General features: G+C 48.2%; 1 protein-coding gene across 2 annotated transcripts in view; it reads right to left on the bottom strand.

Moving 5' to 3' along the window:
* Window positions 1-794: 794 nt before the first annotated feature.
* Window positions 795-20,002, bottom strand: part of MRPL55 (mitochondrial ribosomal protein L55) — a 45,878-nt gene continuing 26,670 nt past the window's right edge. For both annotated transcript variants that reach the window (XM_077267793.1, XM_077267792.1), the window contains 2 exons: window positions 1,165-1,360; window positions 795-995 (listed from right to left, as the gene is read on the bottom strand). In XM_077267793.1, the coding sequence (XP_077123908.1) occupies window positions 843-995; window positions 1,165-1,360 (349 nt within the window). In that variant the 3' untranslated portion in view covers window positions 795-842. The remainder of the gene's footprint in view (window positions 996-1,164; window positions 1,361-20,002) is intronic.

The following is a 20,002-nucleotide window of genomic DNA, read 5'->3' as shown; positions in this document are numbered from 1 at the left end:
TAGAGAAAAAAAATGCACCAAAAAGTGCAGCGCACGCAGGACCTTAAGATGGACGGTGGTCAGAGGTTTCTTGACATCACATCCACTTTGTTATTATTGTAAATGTTTTTCATTATTTTTTAGGAATTTAATAGTAAGAAAAAAAAATCTGTAACTTTAATTTTGCCCCTGAATACAAGGATGTAAAAGTGCACTGATACATAGAGATGAAGCTCTATAGCCACAGCTGCTGCCTCCAATGCTACAGGCTGAGGGTTCAAATCCTGAGGAGCTCAAATCTCAAGAAAGGAGAAGAATGAGTTAATTTAAGAGTAGAGAGACACAGGCCTCTTGAGAGGAGGGCAAGGATGAAAGGCCTCCCAAGACAGCGTCCCTAAATCAGGACTGTTCTACAGGAGGGTCGTGAAATATTTCTATTTACATACTAAAATGAACATCACCACTCATATAACATACGTAACTTAAAGGGGGAGGCTGGGTGTAAGGAGAGCTGGTGATACCTGCACAAGCTCAGTAATGGCGGCTTGGTGTACGGAGAGCTGGCGATGCCTCTACAGGCTCAGTAATGGCAGCTGGTTTTACGGAGAGCTGGCGATGCCTCTACAGGCTCAGTAATGGCAGCTGGGTGTACGGAGAGCTGGCGATGCCTCTACAGGCTCAGTAATGGCAGCTGGGTGTATGGAGAGCTGGCGATGCCTCTACAGGCTCAGTAATGGCGGCTGGGTATACGGAGGGTGGGCGATGCCTCTACAGGCTCAGTAACGACAGTGCACAATAATAAAAAAACTCCATGGTGGTCATATAAATGGTTTATTAATTTGGAGGGAAGAGTTCAGGTGCAATCACTTCTTCTTCCAGAATTGCCTGTATTCTTGCGGGTTGAAGTCATCGTCGACCTCCTGCTCCTTCTTTGCGCTGGTTTTCCTTGCTTGGTTCCTCTGACGCAATCGGGCTTTACGCTCGTCTTCAGATAATGTGCTGATGTCTATGGGCATCTGTAGACAGAAGAGAGAACGCATGTCAGTGCCCAGAGGACCGACAGGGGGAGCAAGAGGGTGACGCGCCCAGAGGACCGTCAGGGGGAGCAAGAGGGCTACGCGCCCAGAGGGTCGATGGGGGAAATAAGATATAATATAATGGCTCCCAGTATGGGCAGAGTCTTACCAACAGCATCCTCCGAGGCTCCTTGTACTCGATAGTGATGGTGGAGCCGTCTGGCTGCACCAGAAGGACGGGGTAGCTTCTCAGGAAAGTAGAGCGGGCGGAGCGCCCGATGCAGGCCCTGTTAGAGTTCTGCTGTTCGGCTGAAGAGTGAAAGGAACATGATGCAAGACTGCGGAGAGCAGAACAGGGTGAACCACTGTGAGGAGAAAAAGGAATTACAGTGTCACAAGGACCAAAAATAAAAACAAAAAAAGGTAGAACATTTTTCCACAACCCCTCTGTCAGGAAATAGGAAGACGTTCTGATTACTTCAATTACACATACAGGGCTCTCAGCTGCAGTTTCCTCTGCCTGCCAGCACAGGCTGGAATTCAAAGCCACTCTTCTTCCCTCCCCCCTGCTATGTAGCTGTAATGTGAGATCAGCGTGCCAGCAACATTCACTGAGGAATTTTTATGGCTTTGTGCTGGGAAAACCAGTTTTCTGCCTAAACCCTTCATCCCCCATCCCGCCTGATACCAGCTATTACTGGTACAGCAAATTTCCAACCACATGGGACTCTATTTGTTCTTGAAAAGTTATGTATAATGGCACCGATCAGGGATAGAGATATAAGGGTTACATATTCCGAAAATCCACCAAGAAATCTATAACTCACGGAAATCGCTAGGAGCTAAACCCAATGAAATGCAAGGAATGGGTTTCTCCATAAGCGGGTCACATGTCTACGCTGTATTTATACTTAAAAGAACCCCCATGACGTGATGAGCATCCTGATCATTGTGTCGTTCTTCTACTAGGGTCATACAGCGAGTTACATACAGAAATGGCTTGTCCTAACTCTAAGAAAGGGGAGTATTCAGCCTCTGAGTGAGGTCACCACAGGGGGAGTGCCTTGGTTATGAGCACGGAGATAAGTGAGACATCAGTCTTCGGGAGTCTTTTGTCCCGGGTCTAGCCGAGAGTCTGTCATGCACTCTGATGTCCGCCCCTCCCCCAGCCACATGGTTTGCCATGATCTGAAATATGGGAAAACCGTAAGTGTTTCTTTTCAACTTTAATCCTTTTCTATTTGTAATTGTTTGTACATGCGATACTTGTCTTCTTTTATAATATCCTTTTACCATTTCGTAAACACTGCCTATTTTTGAGTAAAATATATAAAATTACTAGCTTTGTTTCTCCTTGCTCTATAACGTACTGTCACATCCTCTGAAGCGAAATACGCTACTAATTTGGGTTGGCTCCAGACCCGTTATTAATTAAGAAATTGGAGCTGGTGGCAGCAGATATCTGCTGTGCGTTTGGGAGACTTTGTAGTGACAGACAGCGTTGATAATTATTGTTGACGCCTGAATGGGAGTAGTTATATTGCCCTCGCTGCAGTGTGCCCATTAGCCAGTACAAAGGAAACTAATTATCCTAGGTGCAGCACCCTGTCTGACCTGAGCGTAAGAGGGGCACCAGAGAGCTGCAAGTTCCAAACCGGAACAAGGAAGTGGGATATAGATAAATCCCCTTCAGAAAGGAACCAGGGGCAACCAAACCAGCCCGGTTCATGACAAATTGGTGTAAGTGGTGGGGATGATAAAGGTATCCTCGCTGGGATCCGTGACACCCTCCAATGTACAATACTCAGGAGCTGTACTCACGATTCTACTGGTGGAGTGCAGCTGTGGAGTATAATACAAGGGTACACTAGCTAGTGGACTGCGGCCATCAATCTAGTTAGGAGAAAGAATATCCAAGGAAATAATAATGTTAGATAAGGAAAACTATTAGAATCCACTACAGAGAAATATCTCTAAAATCTACAACATGAAGGGTTTAATTACAAATCCCTTAAAATGGTTCTATGTAGCCTCTAGGTAATCTGTGAGCGCAGCTCTGGAGTATAATACAGGATATAACTCAGGATCAATAATGTATGTACACAGTGACTGCACCAGCAGAATAGTGAGTGCAGCTCTGGGGTATAATACAGGATGTTACTCAGGATCAGTAATGTACTGTATGTACACAGTGACTGCACCAGCAGAATAGTGAGTGCAGCTCTGGAGTAGAATACAGGATGTAACGCAGGATCAGTAATGTAATGTATGTACACAGTGACTGCACCAGCAGAATAGTGAGTGCAGCTCTGGAGTAGAATACAGGATGTAACTCAGGATCAGTAATGTAATGTATGTACACAGTGACTGCACCAGCAGAATAGTGAGTGCAGCTCTGGGTATAATACAGGGGGTAACTGTTATGGTTCTCAATGGCAAGAGAACATAGCCCAGCATACATAAGAACTAGCTCTTGGAAGGATGGAAACTAAACTGACCATGAACTAAACCTGCCGCACAACTAACAGTAGCCGGGTAGCGTTGCCTGCGTTTTATCCCTAGACGCCCAGCGCCGGACGGAGGACTAACTAATCCTGGCAGAGGAAAATATAGTCCTGGCTCACCTCTAGAGAAATTTCCCCGATAGGCAGACAGAGGCCCCCACATATATTGGCGGTGATTTTAGATGAAATGACAAACGTAGTATGAAAATAGGTTTAGCAAAATTGAGGTCCGCTTACTAGATAGCAGGAAGACAGAAAGGACACTTTCATGGTCAGCTGAAAACCCTATCAAAACACCATCCTGAAATTACTTTAAGACTCTAGTATTAACTCATAACATCAGAGTGGCAATTTCAGATCACAAGAGCTTTCCAGACACAGAAACGAAACTACAGCTGTGAACTGGAACAAAATGCAAAAACAAACAAGGACTAAAGTCCAACTTAGCTGGAAGTTGTCTAGCAGCAGGAACATGCACAGAAAGGCTTCTGATTACAATGTTGACCGGCATGGAAGTGACAGAGGAGCAAGGCTAAATAGCGACTCCCACATCCTGATGGGAACAGGTGAACAGAGGGGATGATGCACACCAGTTCAATTCCACCAGTGGCCACCGGGGGAGCCCAAAATCCAATTTCACAACAGTACCCCCCCCTCAAGGAGGGGGCACCGAACCCTCACCAGAACCACCAGGGCGATCAGGATGAGCCCTATGAAAGGCACGGACCAGATCGGAGGCATGAACATCAGAGGCAGTCACCCAAGAATTATCCTCCTGACCGTATCCCTTCCATTTGACCAGATACTGGAGTTTCCGTCTGGAAACACGGGAGTCCAAGATTTTTTCCACAACGTACTCCAACTCGCCCTCAACCAACACCGGAGCAGGAGGCTCAACGGAAGGCACAACCGGTACCTCATACCTGCGCAATAATGACCGATGAAAAACATTATGAATAGAAAAAGATGCAGGGAGGTCCAAACGGAAGGACACAGGGTTAAGAATCTCCAATATCTTGTACGGGCCGATGAACCGAGGCTTAAACTTGGGAGAAGAAACCCTCATAGGGACAAAACGAGAAGACAACCACACCAAGTCCCCAACACAAAGCCGAGGACCAACCCGACGCCGGCGGTTGGCAAAAAGCTGAGTCTTCTCCTGGGACAACTTCAAATTGTCCACTACCTGCCCCCAAATCTGATGCAACCTCTGCACCACAGCATCCACTCCAGGACAATCCGAAGATTCCACCTGACCAGAAGAAAATCGAGGATGAAACCCCGAATTACAGAAAAAGGGAGACACCAAGGTGGCAGAGCTGGCCCGATTATTGAGGGCAAACTCCGCTAAAGGCAAAAAAGCAACCCAATCATCCTGATCTGCAGACACAAAACACCTCAAATATGTCTCCAAGGTCTGATTCGTCCGCTCGGTCTGGCCATTAGTCTGAGGATGGAAAGCAGACGAGAAAGACAAATCTATGCCCATCCTAGCACAGAATGCTCGCCAAAATCTAGACACGAATTGGGTACCTCTGTCAGAAACGATATTCTCCGGAATACCATGCAAACGGACCACATTTTGAAAAAACAGAGGAACCAACTCGGAAGAAGAAGGTAACTTAGGCAGGGGAACCAAATGGACCATCTTAGAGAAACGATCACACACCACCCAAATGACAGACATCTTCTGAGAAACAGGAAGATCCGAAATAAAATCCATCGAGATGTGCGTCCAGGGCCTCTTCGGGATAGGCAAGGGCAACAACAATCCACTAGCCCGAGAACAACAAGGCTTGGCCAGAGCACAAACGTCACAAGACTGCACGAAGCCTCGCACATCTCGAGACAGGGAAGGCCACCAGAAGGACCTTGCCACCAAATCCCTAGTACCAAAGATTCCAGGATGACCTGCCAACGCAGAAGAATGAACCTCAGAAATGACTTTACTGGTCCAATCATCAGGAACAAACAGTCTACCAGGTGGGCAACGATCAGGTCTATCCGCCTGAAACTCCTGCAAGGCCCGCCGCAGGTCTGGAGAAGCGGCAGACAATATCACTCCATCCTTAAGGATACCTGTAGGTTCAGAATTACCAGGGGAGTCAGGCTCAAAACTCCTAGAAAGGGCATCCGCCTTAACATTCTTAGAACCCGGCAGGTAGGACACCACAAAATTACACCGAGAGAAAAACAACGACCAGCGCGCCTGTCTAGGATTCAGGCGTCTGGCGGACTCAAGATAAATTAGATTTTTGTGGTCAGTCAATACCACCACCTGATGTCTAGCCCCCTCAAGCCAATGACGCCACTCCTCAAAAGCCCACTTCATGGCCAAAAGCTCCCGATTCCCAACATCATAATTCCGCTCGGCGGGCGAAAATTTACGCGAGAAAAAAGCACAAGGTCTCATCACGGAGCAATCGGAACTTCTCTGCGACAAAACCGCCCCAGCTCCGATTTCAGAAGCGTCGACCTCAACCTGAAAAGGAAGAGCAACATCAGGCTGACGCAACACAGGGGCGGAAGAAAAGCGGCGCTTAAGCTCCCGAAAGGCCTCCACAGCAGCAGGGGACCAATCAGCAACATCAGCACCCTTCTTAGTCAAATCAGTCAATGGTTTAACAACATCAGAAAAACCAGCAATAAATCGACGATAAAAGTTAGCAAAGCCCAAAAATTTCTGAAGACTCTTAAGAGAAGAGGGTTGCGTCCAATCACAAATAGCCTGAACCTTGACAGGATCCATCTCGATGGAAGAGGGGGAAAAAATATATCCCAAAAAGGAAATCTTTTGAACCCCAAAAACGCACTTAGAACCCTTCACACACAAGGAATTAGACCGCAAAACCTGAAAAACCCTCCTGACCTGCTGGACATGAGAGTCCCAGTCATCCGAAAAAATCAAAATATCATCCAGATACACAATCATAAATTTATCCAAATAATCACGGAAAATGTCATGCATAAAGGACTGGAAGACTGAAGGGGCATTTGAAAGACCAAAAGGCATCACCAAATACTCAAAGTGGCCCTCGGGCGTATTAAATGCGGTTTTCCACTCATCCCCCTGCTTAATTCGCACCAAATTATACGCCCCACGGAGATCTATCTTAGAGAACCACTTGGCCCCCTTTATGCGAGCAAACAAATCGGTCAGCAGTGGCAACGGATATTGATATTTAACCGTGATTTTATTCAAAAGCCGATAATCAATGCACGGCCTCAAAGAGCCATCTTTCTTAGCCACAAAGAAAAAACCGGCTCCTAAGGGAGATGACGAAGGACGAATATGTCCCTTTTCCAAGGACTCCTTTATATATTCTCGCATAGCCGCGTGTTCAGGCACAGACAGATTAAATAAACGACCCTTAGGGTATTTACTACCCGGAATCAAATCTATGGCACAATCGCACTCCCGGTGCGGAGGTAATGAACCAAGCTTAGGTTCTTCAAAAACGTCACGATATTCAGTCAAGAATTCAGGAATCTCAGAGGGAATAGATGATGAAATGGAAACCACAGGTACGTCCCCATGCGTCCCCTTACATCCCCAGCTTAACACAGACATAGCTTTCCAGTCAAGGACTGGGTTATGAGATTGCAGCCATGGCAATCCAAGCACCAACACATCATGTAGGTTATACAGCACAAGAAAGCGAATAATCTCCTGATGATCCGGATTAATCCGCATAGTTACTTGTGTCCAGTATTGTGGTTTATTGCTAGCCAATGGGGTGGAGTCAATCCCCTTCAGGGGTATAGGAGTTTCAAGAGGCTCCAAATCATACCCACAGCGTTTGGCAAAGGACCAATCCATAAGACTCAAAGCGGCGCCAGAGTCGACATAGGCATCCGCGGTAATAGATGATAAAGAACAAATCAGGGTCACAGATAGAATAAACTTAGACTGTAAAGTGCCAATTGAAACAGACTTATCAAGCTTCTTAGTACGCTTAGAGCATGCTGATATAACATGAGTTGAATCACCGCAATAGAAGCACAACCCATTTTTCCGTCTAAAATTCTGCCGTTCACTTCTGGACAGAATTCTATCACATTGCATATTCTCTGGCGTCTTCTCAGTAGACACCGCCAAATGGTGCACAGGTTTGCGCTCCCGCAGACGCCTATCGATCTGGATAGCCATTGTCATGGACTCATTCAGACCCGCAGGCACAGGGAACCCCACCATAACATCCTTAATGGCGTCAGAGAGACCCTCTCTGAAATTCGCCGCCAGGGCGCACTCATTCCACTGAGTAAGCACAGCCCATTTACGAAATTTCTGGCAGTATATTTCAGCTTCGTCTTGCCCCTGAGATAGGGACATCAAGGCCTTTTCCGCCTGAAGTTCTAACTGGGGTTCCTCATAAAGCAACCCCAAGGCCAGAAAAAACGCATCCACATTGAGCAACGCAGGATCCCCTGGAGCCAATGCAAAAGCCCAATCCTGAGGGTCGCCCCGGAGCAAGGAAATCACAATCCTGACCTGCTGAGCAGGATCTCCAGCAGAGCGAGATTTCAGGGACAAAAACAACTTGCAATTATTTTTGAAATTTTGAAAGCAAGATCTATTCCCCGAGAAAAATTCAGGCAAAGGAATTCTAGGTTCAGATATAGGAACATGAACAACAAAATCTTGTAAATTTTGAACTTTCGTGGTGAGATTATTCAAACCTGCAGCTAAACTCTGAATATCCATTTTAAACAGGTGAACACAGAGCCATTCCAGGATTAGAAGGAGAGAGAGAGAGGAAGGCTGCAATATAGGCAGACTTGCAAGAGATTCAATTACAAGCACACTCAGAACTGAAGGGAAAAAAAAAAAAAAAAATCTTCAGCAGACTTCTCTTTTCTCTCCTTTCTCTGCAATTAATTTAACCCTTTTTGGCCGGTCAAACTGTTATGGTTCTCAATGGCAAGAGAACATAGCCCAGCATACATAAGAACTAGCTCTTGGAAGGATGGAAACTAAACTGACCATGAACTAAACCTGCCGCACAACTAACAGTAGCCGGGTAGCGTTGCCTGCGTTTTATCCCTAGATGCCCAGCGCCGGCCGGAGGACTAACTAATCCTGGCAGAGGAAAATATAGTCCTGGCTCACCTCTAGAGAAATTTCCCCGAAAGGCAGACAGAGGCCCCCACATATATTGGCGGTGATTTTAGATGAAATGACAAACGTAGTATGAAAATAGGTTTAGCAAAATTGAGGTCCGCTTACTAGATAGCAGGAAGACAGAAAGGGCACTTTCATGGTCAGCTGAAAACCCTATCAAAACACCATCCTGAAATTACTTTAAGACTCTAGTATTAACTCATAACATCAGAGTGGCAATTTCAGATCACAAGAGCTTTCCAGACACAGAAACGAAACTACAGCTGTGAACTGGAACAAAATGCAAAAACAAACAAGGACTAAAGTCCAACTTAGCTGGAAGTTGTCTAGCAGCAGGAACATGCACAGAAAGGCTTCTGATTACAATGTTGACCGGCATGGAAGTGACAGAGGAGCAAGGCTAAATAGCGACTCCCACATCCTGATGGGAACAGGTGAACAGAGGGGATGATGCACACCAGTTCAATTCCACCAGTGGCCACCGGGGGAGCCCAAAATCCAATTTCACAACAGGTAACTCAGGATCAGTAATGCATGTACACAATGACCGCACCAGCAGAATAGTGAGTGCAGCTCTGGAGTATAATACAGGATGTAACTCAGGATCAGTAATGTATGTACACAATGGCTGCACCAGCAGAACAGTGAGTGCAGCTCTGGGGTATAATACAGGATGTTACTCAGGATCAGTAATGTACTGTATGTACACAGTGACTGCACCAGCAGAATAGCGAGTGCAGCTCTGGGGCATAATACAGGAGGTAACTCAGGATCAGTAATGTAATGTATGTACACAGTGACTGCACCAGCAGAATAGTGAGTGCAGCTCTGGGGTATAATACAGGATGTAACTCAGGATCAGTAATGTATGTACACAATGACTGCACCAGCAGAATAGTGAGTGCAGCTCTGGAGTATAATACAGGATGTAACTCAGGATCAGTAATGTAATGTATGTACATAGTGACTGCACCAACAGAATAGTGAGTGCAGCTCTGGAGTATAATACAGGATGTAACTCGGGATCAGTAACATAATGTATGTACACAGTGACTGCACCAGCAGAATAGTGAGTGCAGCTCTGAAGGATAATACAGGATGTAACTCAGGATCAGTAATGTAATGTATGAACAGAGTGATTGCACCAGCAGGATAGTGGGTGCAGCTCTGCTCAGCTGCTGCTCATTGTGCTAATTGTGGGTGCGGTCTCTGCTGAACCTGCTGTGTGCTCCTGAGCTCCCAGGAACCACCTCCTTTCCACCCGCGGACCTGCTCTCTCTCTTACCCAGGGAAGGAGTGGGTTTCCTGGGATGAATGAGGGAGCCAAGTCCCAGGCTTCTGCTTCCCGGACCAGGCTGGCGGGGGGCAGAAGGAACCAGCAACCAGCCTGCACATCAGAGGATTTGGGGGTGAGACGCTCCACCGGGAGTCACAGCAATGTGGCTCCTACTCCCCCCAGGTCTGCAGAGACACAGAGAAGCCACAAGGCTTCCATGGAGAAGACTGCTAGTGTGCAAGATGGCAGTCCTTCCGGAGGAAAGCTGAGTGCTCACGGAGGTGAGGCCGACCTCACTGAGGAGGGTTGGGCGCTGCAGAGACCCCGGGAGTCTGTGTCCACCTATGCCTCCCGGGTCATGAGCCACCTCCGTGAGTATGAAGAGGCGAGTAAGACACTGAGGAGACTCCGGGAAGAGTTGCGCTGCACAAGCAACAAAGCTGCAGGTTCCTCCAAACCAAGGAAGAATCAGCTCCAGGCGGAGGTAAGGAGACTGAAAGTTGACATCAATGAGCTTGAAGTCAGAAAAGATTTCATCAGAGAAAAAAGTGGACCGTTTAAGGAAAAGCTTATTAATGAAGATCGATTCAGAGAAATGGCTGATAACAGAGAGCAAAGGCAGATGGGGCTGCAGCCTGAGAGCCAGGTGGATGATGAGGAGGAGGATGACCAGCAGAAAGCCCCACCTGGCAGCCTGCTTAGTCACTCACAGACCACGTGCAGCGAGGTCCCTGCAGGACAGGCGACAATGACATCTCATCGCAGTTCTGCTGGCTCTGGGGAGGACAGTGACATCGGCCAGGGAGGGGCGCTAATGGCAGAGATCAAGCTCCTGGAGTCCCCAGTGTGCCTTCAGAACTTCCATCTTGGTGATGATTTACCAGAGGAGGCACTTGGGGGCCAGAAGAAAAAGGCAAAGAAAACCACCAAGCTAAAGCTGCAGGAAGCGGTAAGCTATGTATATGCCCCCCTCCCTGTACCCCCTGAGTCGGCTGCAGGGTCAGCTCACTGTATAAGCCCCGTTGCCCAGCCCAGCCCGGGTTCTGCTGTGGATCCGGTGCAAAGGCACGGGGAGAATACAAAGCATGGTCGTGAGGCGCAGAGCTCCGTCTCTGCTTGTAGTAGCGGGGATGTAGCAGCAGGTGCATCAGCCGAGAGGCTGGACAGTGAGGGCAGCCCGGCGGTGGGCAAACAGTCAGGTCACGATACTGTGGTGCGCTCCTCAGTGGGAGTGGGGAGCGGCCCGATGTCGGGGGCAGCTCCGGTAGCCTCGGTGCCCCTGAATGCTGTTGCCGCTGATCACTTAGTTGAGAAGCGGTGGCAGTGTGAGGGGGTTGCTGGGGCTGGGAGTTCCGGTCCTCCCAAAGTCCTGTTCTGTGTTGGCGCCGGTGATCAACAAGATGCTGATATAAAGGATCAGCGGCGCCCCACAGTGGCGAAAAATCAGCGGCGCCTGGTATCAACAGTAAAGCAGCGGAATATATCAACTGATGATGCGGAGGGCACACGCAAGACCAGGGGTGAGGTCACCTCCAGTTCTGTGGGGGAGACTCAGCCCCTTGTGCCTGATGATGCGGAGGTCAAAATGTCACCCCCTGTTGTCACTGGTCCAGCAGGAGTGAATGTGGTGGTGGGTATGGATGAGGAAAACTCTTTGTCTAGTGGTGTGGTTGCTGGTTTGGTGGAGGGTGAGGAGGTTATGGAGGTGGGTAATGGTGATACTGTTGGTGTGGATGTGGTCACTGGTCCGGTTGCCCCCCCGGTGGTGGCAGCACCTGTCAGGAGTTATGCCGCTGTCACCTCCGGGGGAAATAGGGCATCCTCCTCGTCTCTGGGGACGGCATGTTGCAACAGTGTCTCCTGGAGGCTCTAAATAGGGGGGAGAGATCACTAATGGTAGAGGGTCGAGAGGCTGATCTATCCTTCTGGATAGAGAGGCATGGCCTTGGGGCCTTCCGAGAGCAAAGAGGAGGGGATACAGTGTGGTCCCTCCCAACAGCTGGGCCGGGTAGTGTGTGTAGGAATGTGGTCCGTCTTCAGTGGAGGGGCAGTGATGCGTGTCCTCCAAGGTCTAAAGTTGTGGAGCTCCTGCTGAGGATGGGCTTCAAGGCAATTGACATCTACGCCTTGATACATCCCTATTCCACACCTGATTTTGATGTCAGCTTTGTTTGGCCGGAGGGGCTTCAGCTCTTCTGGTCAAACTAAGAGTTGGCAAAAAATGAGTCCGGCTGGCGAGACTTTGCCGTTCAGGTGGTGTGTCGACAAAACCAAGTCAAGAAAGTGACCGTGATGACTTGTAACGAGTCGCTTTCTGGTTATGACATGATGATGTGGCTTGGTCGGTACGGAGAGGTGGTAGAAATGCCAAAGAAAAACCGTGACGAGTTTGGTATCTGGTCAGGGGCCTGGACGTTTATGGTAAAACGTAAGCGTTCAGGTGGTACGGTTGCCCACATACCATCATCTGCCTTCCTGGGTAGGGAACTTATCCCGGTCTTTTACCAAGGGCAACCGAAGCCCTGTCACAGGTGCGGCGACCCCACACACTTCAGCGCAAACTGCACTGTGCAGAAATGTGCATTGTGTGGGGATATCGGCCATCTTGCTGCATCTTGTGTGGAGATTAGGTGCCACCTGTGTGGTGAGTTAGGTCACCCATTCAGCCGTTGAGGGAGCTGATGGGCCAAGGAGGAAAAGCAATAAAAGACGCTTGCCCAGCTAAGGCGTCTAGACAAGCGCAGACAGGATAGGGAGCTGGGCGAGCCTCGGGCTACTGGGCTGGCCCCTGTTCTGGACCCCAGTCTTGCTGCTGAGGCCCTGAGGGATGATGAGTTGGATAAGGAGGTCAGGAGGATCCATAGGGAGGAAAGTGCCACTGCCTCAGAGTCCTCCCATTATGAAAGTATGGATGAGGATAATAGGCAATGGGCTAGAGGACAAGCGTAAGCTCGGCACCAAAAAGAGAAAGAAGGGAGATAAAACATTTTCTCCCGCTCTGACCAAGGTACCTAAGGAAGGAAAAACTGACTCCCCCCTGGTTGGTCTTTCTAACCGTTCCAAGCCCTTGAAAAGATCTCTTCCTCTGCGGAGGAAGCTGAGTGTGAGGTTCTGGCTTTGGCGGGGCTCACAGGGGACGTCGAGTCTCCTTCTTCTGGGAATGCAAGATCCTTGGAGGGAGGGACTGGCCCAGAGTCCGGAGACGAGGACGATAAAAATAAAAAACACGTGGGAATGGATACCTCATTGTCGTTAAAGAGGGGGAAGGATTCCTCCTCTGAGACAGAGGATAAGGGGAGAGGGAAAAAAAAGCCATCTAACTCAATCACCAATGATGGCGGAACCCACTCCGTTGACGCTGGCGTCCATTAATGTCGCCAGCATAAAGTCAAATACAGCTAGATTTGCGGCCTTTGATTTTCTCAGCCGGGTTGAAGCTGACATTTTCTTTTTGCAAGAGGCCAGGCTGCTAAACATGGCAGATGTGTTTAAAGCTAAGAGGGAGTGGAGACTCGGGCCCTCCTATTGGTCTCTTGCGGCCGAGCCGTATAGCGGAGTGGCGGTCCTTTTTACCGCACCGGTGGAATGCCGACGGGTTATTGAGTTAGAAATGGGGAGGTGCCTGATCTTAGATGTCCTCATGAAGGGACAATAGCTCCGGCTCATTAACATCTATGGTCCCCAATCTAAGTGGGACCGGAGGTGTCTCTTTATGAGGATCAAGCCCTATCTTTTTACAAGTCGGCAGGTTGTCTTTGGAGGGGAGTTCAATGCTGTCACAAGGCCCCGAGATAGAGGAGGTTCCAGAGGCAAGTTGACTTATGATGGCGTCGCCCTTAATAGTATAGCTAGTGGGGCTCGCCTGGTGGATGTCCACATTCGGCACACCCCAGGCCACAAGGGGTTCACCTATCATAGAGGTAGCTGTAGGTCCAGAATAGATAGGTTTTTTTTAAAGGAGGAAGCCGTCTCTTCAGCAGTGTCTGTTGTTGAGGTGGAGTTCTCCGACCACTGTTTAATTTTGTTTTCTCTGAATGTTACAGAGACCCTCCGGTTGGGAAGAGGCTTTTGGAGGCTCAATTTGTCTCTCTTGGAAGAAGCGGAGATAAGACAGTCCTTTGGGGATTTTCTTCAGAGCCAGGTACCCTTACTGGATCTTTGTAGTAGTAAGTCAGAGTGGTGGGAGATGTTCAAGGAAAGGGTGGCGAGATTCTTCCGCCAGCTCTGGAGCCTCAGGAGTCTGAGCACGTACCACCTGTATCAGGATCTGAGGAGGAAACTCGAACATCTTGTCTCAACTGGAGGTAGCCGCGAGGAGATCTCCAGAGTGAAATCTTTGCTTATGAGGTGTCAGTACGATAGACACGCATCTTTGGTTTTTGAGAGGGATTAAAGGGAAGTACCGCTCGCCCGACCCTTACAGAAACTGCAAGATGTCAGTGAATAGTAAAGTAGTTACAGGACTGGTCGACACCAGGGGGTCCCTGAGGCAATCCAGATCAGGGATCCTGGAGGTTGTCAGATCCTTCTACTCGCACCTCTTGGGGAAGAGGGATCTTGATTGGGACGAGATGTCAGCTTTCCTCGTTGAAGCCGTCCCCGATCCAGGGGTAGACCCCTCTCTTGACGTTTTGACAGAAATGATCAGGGAAGAGGAAGTTCAGTCGGCGATTGAAGGGCAAAACCCCCCCCCCCCCAAAAAAAAAAATAAAAAAAAAATCGCATGGTCCAGATGGCTTTACATCTGAATTCTATAAGACCTTTAAGGATGTTTTGGTTCCCCTCTTGACTGAGGTATTCAATGAGTGTCTTTCCTCGGGCACTCTGCCGAAGTCAATGAGGAGGTCTGCTCTGATCATCTTGTCAAAGGGTAAGGACCCATCTTGCGTTGAGAATTGGCGTCCCATGGTGCTTCTCAATGCAGACAGGAAGGTTCTGGCAAAGGTGCTGTTTAATTGGCTGGTGAAATTAGCACCCCGACTCCTTTTGGAGGACCAGCATTGCTCTGTTCCAGGCCGCAGCACATTTAGTGCTGTGCTCTGTGTCCGAGAGGCAGTGGCGCAGGGTAGGGCTGGTCACTGTAAGGGGTACATGCTGTCACTGGACCAGGCAAAAGCGTTTGATCGGGTTAATCACGAGTACCTCTGGTCCGTCCTTCTGAGATATGGCCTGCCGGGGGGGGGGGGGGGTTTGTTGATTGGCTTAAGACCTTGTACAGTGGGGCAGAGAGTTTCCCGCTTGAGAATGGTTGGATTGGCAGCTCTTTTGAGGCTGGGTCCGGTGTTTGCCAGGGTTGTCCCTTGAGCCCGCTGCTGTACGTGTTTGCGATTGCCCCTCTTCTTAGGAGGATGGAGCGTTGACCGTTGGTCGGGATTGGGATGAACCAGGCGGCACCGGAGGCCACTCTGAGGGTGGTGGCGTATGCCGATGATGTCACCGTGTTTGTTTCCTCTTGCGAGGAGGAGGGGTGGCTGATGTCAGAGGTAGATCGTTACTCGGAGGCATCCGGGTCCAAGATCAACCGGGATAAGTGTGAGAGTCTCTGGCTGGGAGGAGGAGATCCTGGTTTTGATCTCCCGGACACCCTTCCAGGACCCAAAGTCTCTTCAAAAATTCTTGGCATCGAATTTGGCCAGGGGGATTACCCCAAACAAAATTGGGACAGCAGGCTAGAGATAGCCACTCAGAAGGTGAACCAATGGATTGGTCTTTGACCCTAAGGGAAAGGGTAAACCTGATCAAAACTTACCTGCTCCCTTTACTGATTTATCTGGGCAGTGTGTGCATCTTGCCGGAATCTCTCTGGACTCGGGTCTACAGTTTGTTCTTCCAACTGTTATGGGGGAATAGACTGAACCTGGTTAAGAGGGAGGTTACTTACCGTATGAGGAGACTAGGAGGGTTGGGTATGGTCAACCCGGTGGTATTCCTTGTGGATACCTTCATTAAGATCAATATTGCAAACCTCTGGAAAGAGAGGGCTCCTCCATGGGTATTCTCCTGTAGGAGATGGTTTCAGCCTTTCTTCCAGGAATGGGAGACAGGAGGGGAAGTGAAGAATCTTCACACACCGCATGGACATCTTCCAGCTTACGCTACCTTGGTTCTGAAGGTAATTTGTCGGTGGGGTCTGGGAATGTGGGAGATCAGGACTCTGCCAAGGAAACACCTTGACAATAGGGTTCTGTTTACCCATTTCCAGAGGCCTCTGGCGCTCAGGGACTGCCCAAGTCGGGATCTTGGGGTGGGTTTGCATCTTTTGAATTCTATCAGGATCCCCTCGAAATCTTGGGACTTGGCGCTGCTTCCACGGGAAACTGTGTGTGAGGGACAATTTGAAGTGTAGGCGCTCTGAGGACAGGAATTGTCCTCGGGAGCATTGTGGTACCTTGCTGGAAAGCATGGACCACTTCCTGCTTTATTGTCCCTTCAACACAGGAGGTGTACAACAGGGTGGGCGCCTTCATTGGCTGGTCTCGGCTGGCCGGTCTCTCCTACGCGGAATGGGCCTATGGAGCATTCGGAGACCTTGGTGGTCGGGACCGCTGCACCTTATTTCTAGTTAGCGCAGTGGTTAGGTATCACACGTGGAACGCACGGTGCTTAGCATCGACGCAACGAAAAATCCTGCCAGTGGACAATGTGTTTAGGACCATACTCGGTGAGCTGGTGAAGGTGCGCTCTCTGGAGTATGGGAGACCGGGCGCATGGAGGGCTGCTCTCCTCTGGAGGGGCTTTTCTTTTAGTGTGCCCTAGTCTGGTCATCTCCTTTCCTGGTGGCGGGCTGCTGCTGACACTGTAGATTTTTGTTTTGTTTGATCATTATACAGTGATGTAGGGCTGCAGGCGCCGAACTTGGGCTTAGTGATTTATGGTTATTGTAGTGTGTGCTGCTGAATATATTGTATATAGGGATATAGATTTGGATGTAGGTGTTAAGTTGGGTGGTGGGAAAGGGGGGGAGGTGGGATTATCTTGTGGGTCTATGGGACACTGGGTTGTTTGGGGGAAAACTGGCACTGCCTGATCTGGCCTATGGATGTTGGACATGGACTGAGGCATGAGACACAGGACCAGCTCTCAGGACAGTGCGGGGGGTTGGGAATGGAGGATAGCTTAGTATTGTATATATTTGTTTAATTTGTGGTTATTTTATTTAAAACAAAAAAAAATAATAATAATTTAAAGTTCATGTATATAGTTTGTTTGCCACTGTTTATTTTATTTGTTATTATTATTTTGTATGGGGACCGGACCAGAAGGTAAAAGTAGTTATTATTCTGTATATACTGTATAATGTGTGTGAGAGGAGAGAATGAGCGGCTGGACCAGTGTTCATTATACTGATTATTTTCTGGCTGATATTTCTGTTTTGTTTCTGTTATTATTATTGTTATGTTTTTCATTTTTATAATAAAAGATCTACAGGATGTAACTCATAGCCACAAAAACCTCTTTGACATCGTTATGTCAACATAGAGGGCTTCAGTTAGCCCATACAAAAAGAAAGATATACCCACTCAAGGAAACATACTTACAAGGAGAAACAAGAGTTCTTTTGGGTATTAAAAGGTAAAAGTCAAAGTTTATTGAATGTTCACATTACATATCATTACCACTAATAGATACAAAAAAGAGACCAGATAAAGTGACACATGTGCAAAAACAATACCGGAGTAACCAGAAACCTCCAACAACCTTTACCCCTCAGTGCCAGACAATCTGTTCAACCATAAAGTGCATGTGCAACAAGATATGGCATAGGTAGGTTTGCCCTGCCTAGAGTCAATCTAAACCATGTAGTGACCCAGAGACGGAAAGAAATATATAAAGTACCATGTCGGCCGGCAAACACTAACCACGGGCAGGAGTTGGGGGGTTCTGGGCCGGGTGTAGAAAAAGCCCGACGCGTGTTTCGCATCCTCAATAGACCGCTTTCTCAAGAAAGCGGTCTATTGAGGACGCGAAACGCGCGTCCTTTTTCTACACCCGGCCCAGAACCCCCCAACTCCTGCCCGTGGTAAGTGTTTGCCGGACGACATGGTACTTTATATATTTCTTTCTGTCTCTGGGTCACTACATGGTTTAGATTGACTCTAGGCAGGGCAAACCTACCTATGCCATATCTTGTTGCACATGCACTTTATGGTTGAACAGATTGTCTGGCACTGAGGGGTAAAGGTTGTTGGAGGTTTCTGGTTACTCCGGTATTGTTTTTGCACATGTGTCACTTTATCTGGTCTCTTTTTTGTATCTATTAGTGGTAATGATATGTAATGTGAACTTTCAATAAACTTTGACTTTTACCTTTTAATACCCAAAAGAACTCTTGTTTCTCCTTGTAAGTAGGATGTAACTCAGGATCAGTAATGTATTGTATGTACACAGTGACTGCACCAGCAGAATAGCGAGTGCAGCTCTGGAGTATAATACAGGATGCAACTCAGGATCAGTAATGTAATGTATGTACACAGTGACTGCACCAGCAGAATAGTGAGTGCAGCTCTGGAGTATAATACTGGATGTAACTAAGGATCAGTAATATATGTACAGAGTGACTGCACCAGCAGAATAGTGAGTGCAGCTCTGGGGTATAAAACAGGATGTAAGTCAGTGTAATAATTATAGGGGATAACTCAGGAGACTCTTTGCGTGGAACAAGACAACTACAGGACACAGTTTTATAAGTGGTAAAGTCTATATTATCACACGGTGATTCAAACAGATGCAGAGAGAAACTCAAGTCCACATCACTTGGTGCAAATGATAAACGCAGCTTAGCAGTCTATAGGAAACTTCAGAGGAAAATGCAATCAAGCAGAAAGTCTATGAAGCACAGTTATTTAGGATACCTGACACGAATAAATCCTTGACTTAGTCCAGACACAGATAGATAAGCTTATAAGGCAGTTCAATTAATATCTTAGCTCAACCATGGAGGCCTGGTTAATAGTCTAAGGTTTTTGCAGAGCAGCAACAGCTTACACGTCCAGCAAATGCAGATGGAAGTAAACACGAACAGCAGATGAAGGAGGATAACTGGAAACTAAAGAAAAAAGGGATGTAGTCAGCTTACCGGTCTTAGGCTGGCGTCACACTGGCGTATTGCATCCGATGCGAGAGCATCGGATGCGATATGCTAATGACACTCGGCTCGTGCTCGCAGCAGAGCAGGAGCCGAGTGTCATGCGTCTGTGCTCCGATTCTCTCGCACAGGGAGGATCGGAGCACAGCTGCGGAGGAGGCGGAGAAATGAATTTCTCCATCTCCTCCATTGCTGGAGTCCGCTTATAATGCACAGCACTCGGATGATGTCCGAGTGGTGTGCGCTGTCTCACTCGCACCCATAGGTTTATAAGGGTGCGAGTGAGCCGAGAGTTTTCCTCAGTCCTAGACAATCGCAGCATGCTGCGATTGTCTCGGATCGAGGAAAACGGCCGACAAAAAGTCGGCTGGTGGGAGCTGCCCCATAGCTGAACATTGGTCCGAGTGCAATGCGATTTTTTATCGCATTGCACTCAGCCGTTTAAAACACCAGCCTTAGACGAAATCCCCAGACCTGCCAACGCCCAGCACGGTTCGGGGTGAGCGCCCACAGCAAATGAAGACAAAAAGAGAAATGATCCAGCTGGAGGTGGAGGCAGTTCAGACTTTGTGAGACTTTATTAGACAACTAAAGCGATAAATAGTTCTTCAAAAAGAAAAATCTTTACATAGCAAACACCTGGCACACCAGTGAGGAGATGGAGGATGATGAATGATGAATGATGATGACTGGAAACTGGTGTATGCAGCAGGAACTCAGAGCAGAGTAGCAGGATCACCACACAGGTTCACAGGAGCAGGTGTATAGCCAGGGAGTAATCAGAGGTCAGGAGCTGGATGCAAGGCAGAATACTCTAGCACAGACTGAAGGCTGGGGTGGAGTTTTATAGCAGGAAGACACAGTGCACATGAGACCAAAGACGCCATGTTGGAAAAGGGCAGTGATGCACAAAAGGTAAAAAATGTTCAGAGTCCTGACATTACTCCCTCCTTAGAAGCGGCCTCAGGACGATCCTGGACCTGGTTTCTCAGGGAATCTCTGATGAAAACGAGAAATCTT

Source organism: Ranitomeya variabilis, chromosome 6, assembly GCF_051348905.1.
Source record: "Ranitomeya variabilis isolate aRanVar5 chromosome 6, aRanVar5.hap1, whole genome shotgun sequence".
NCBI classification, from domain to species: domain Eukaryota; kingdom Metazoa; phylum Chordata; class Amphibia; order Anura; family Dendrobatidae; genus Ranitomeya; species Ranitomeya variabilis.
Note: the sequence above shows the minus strand (reverse complement) of the source record. Positions and strands in the feature narration are given on the sequence as shown.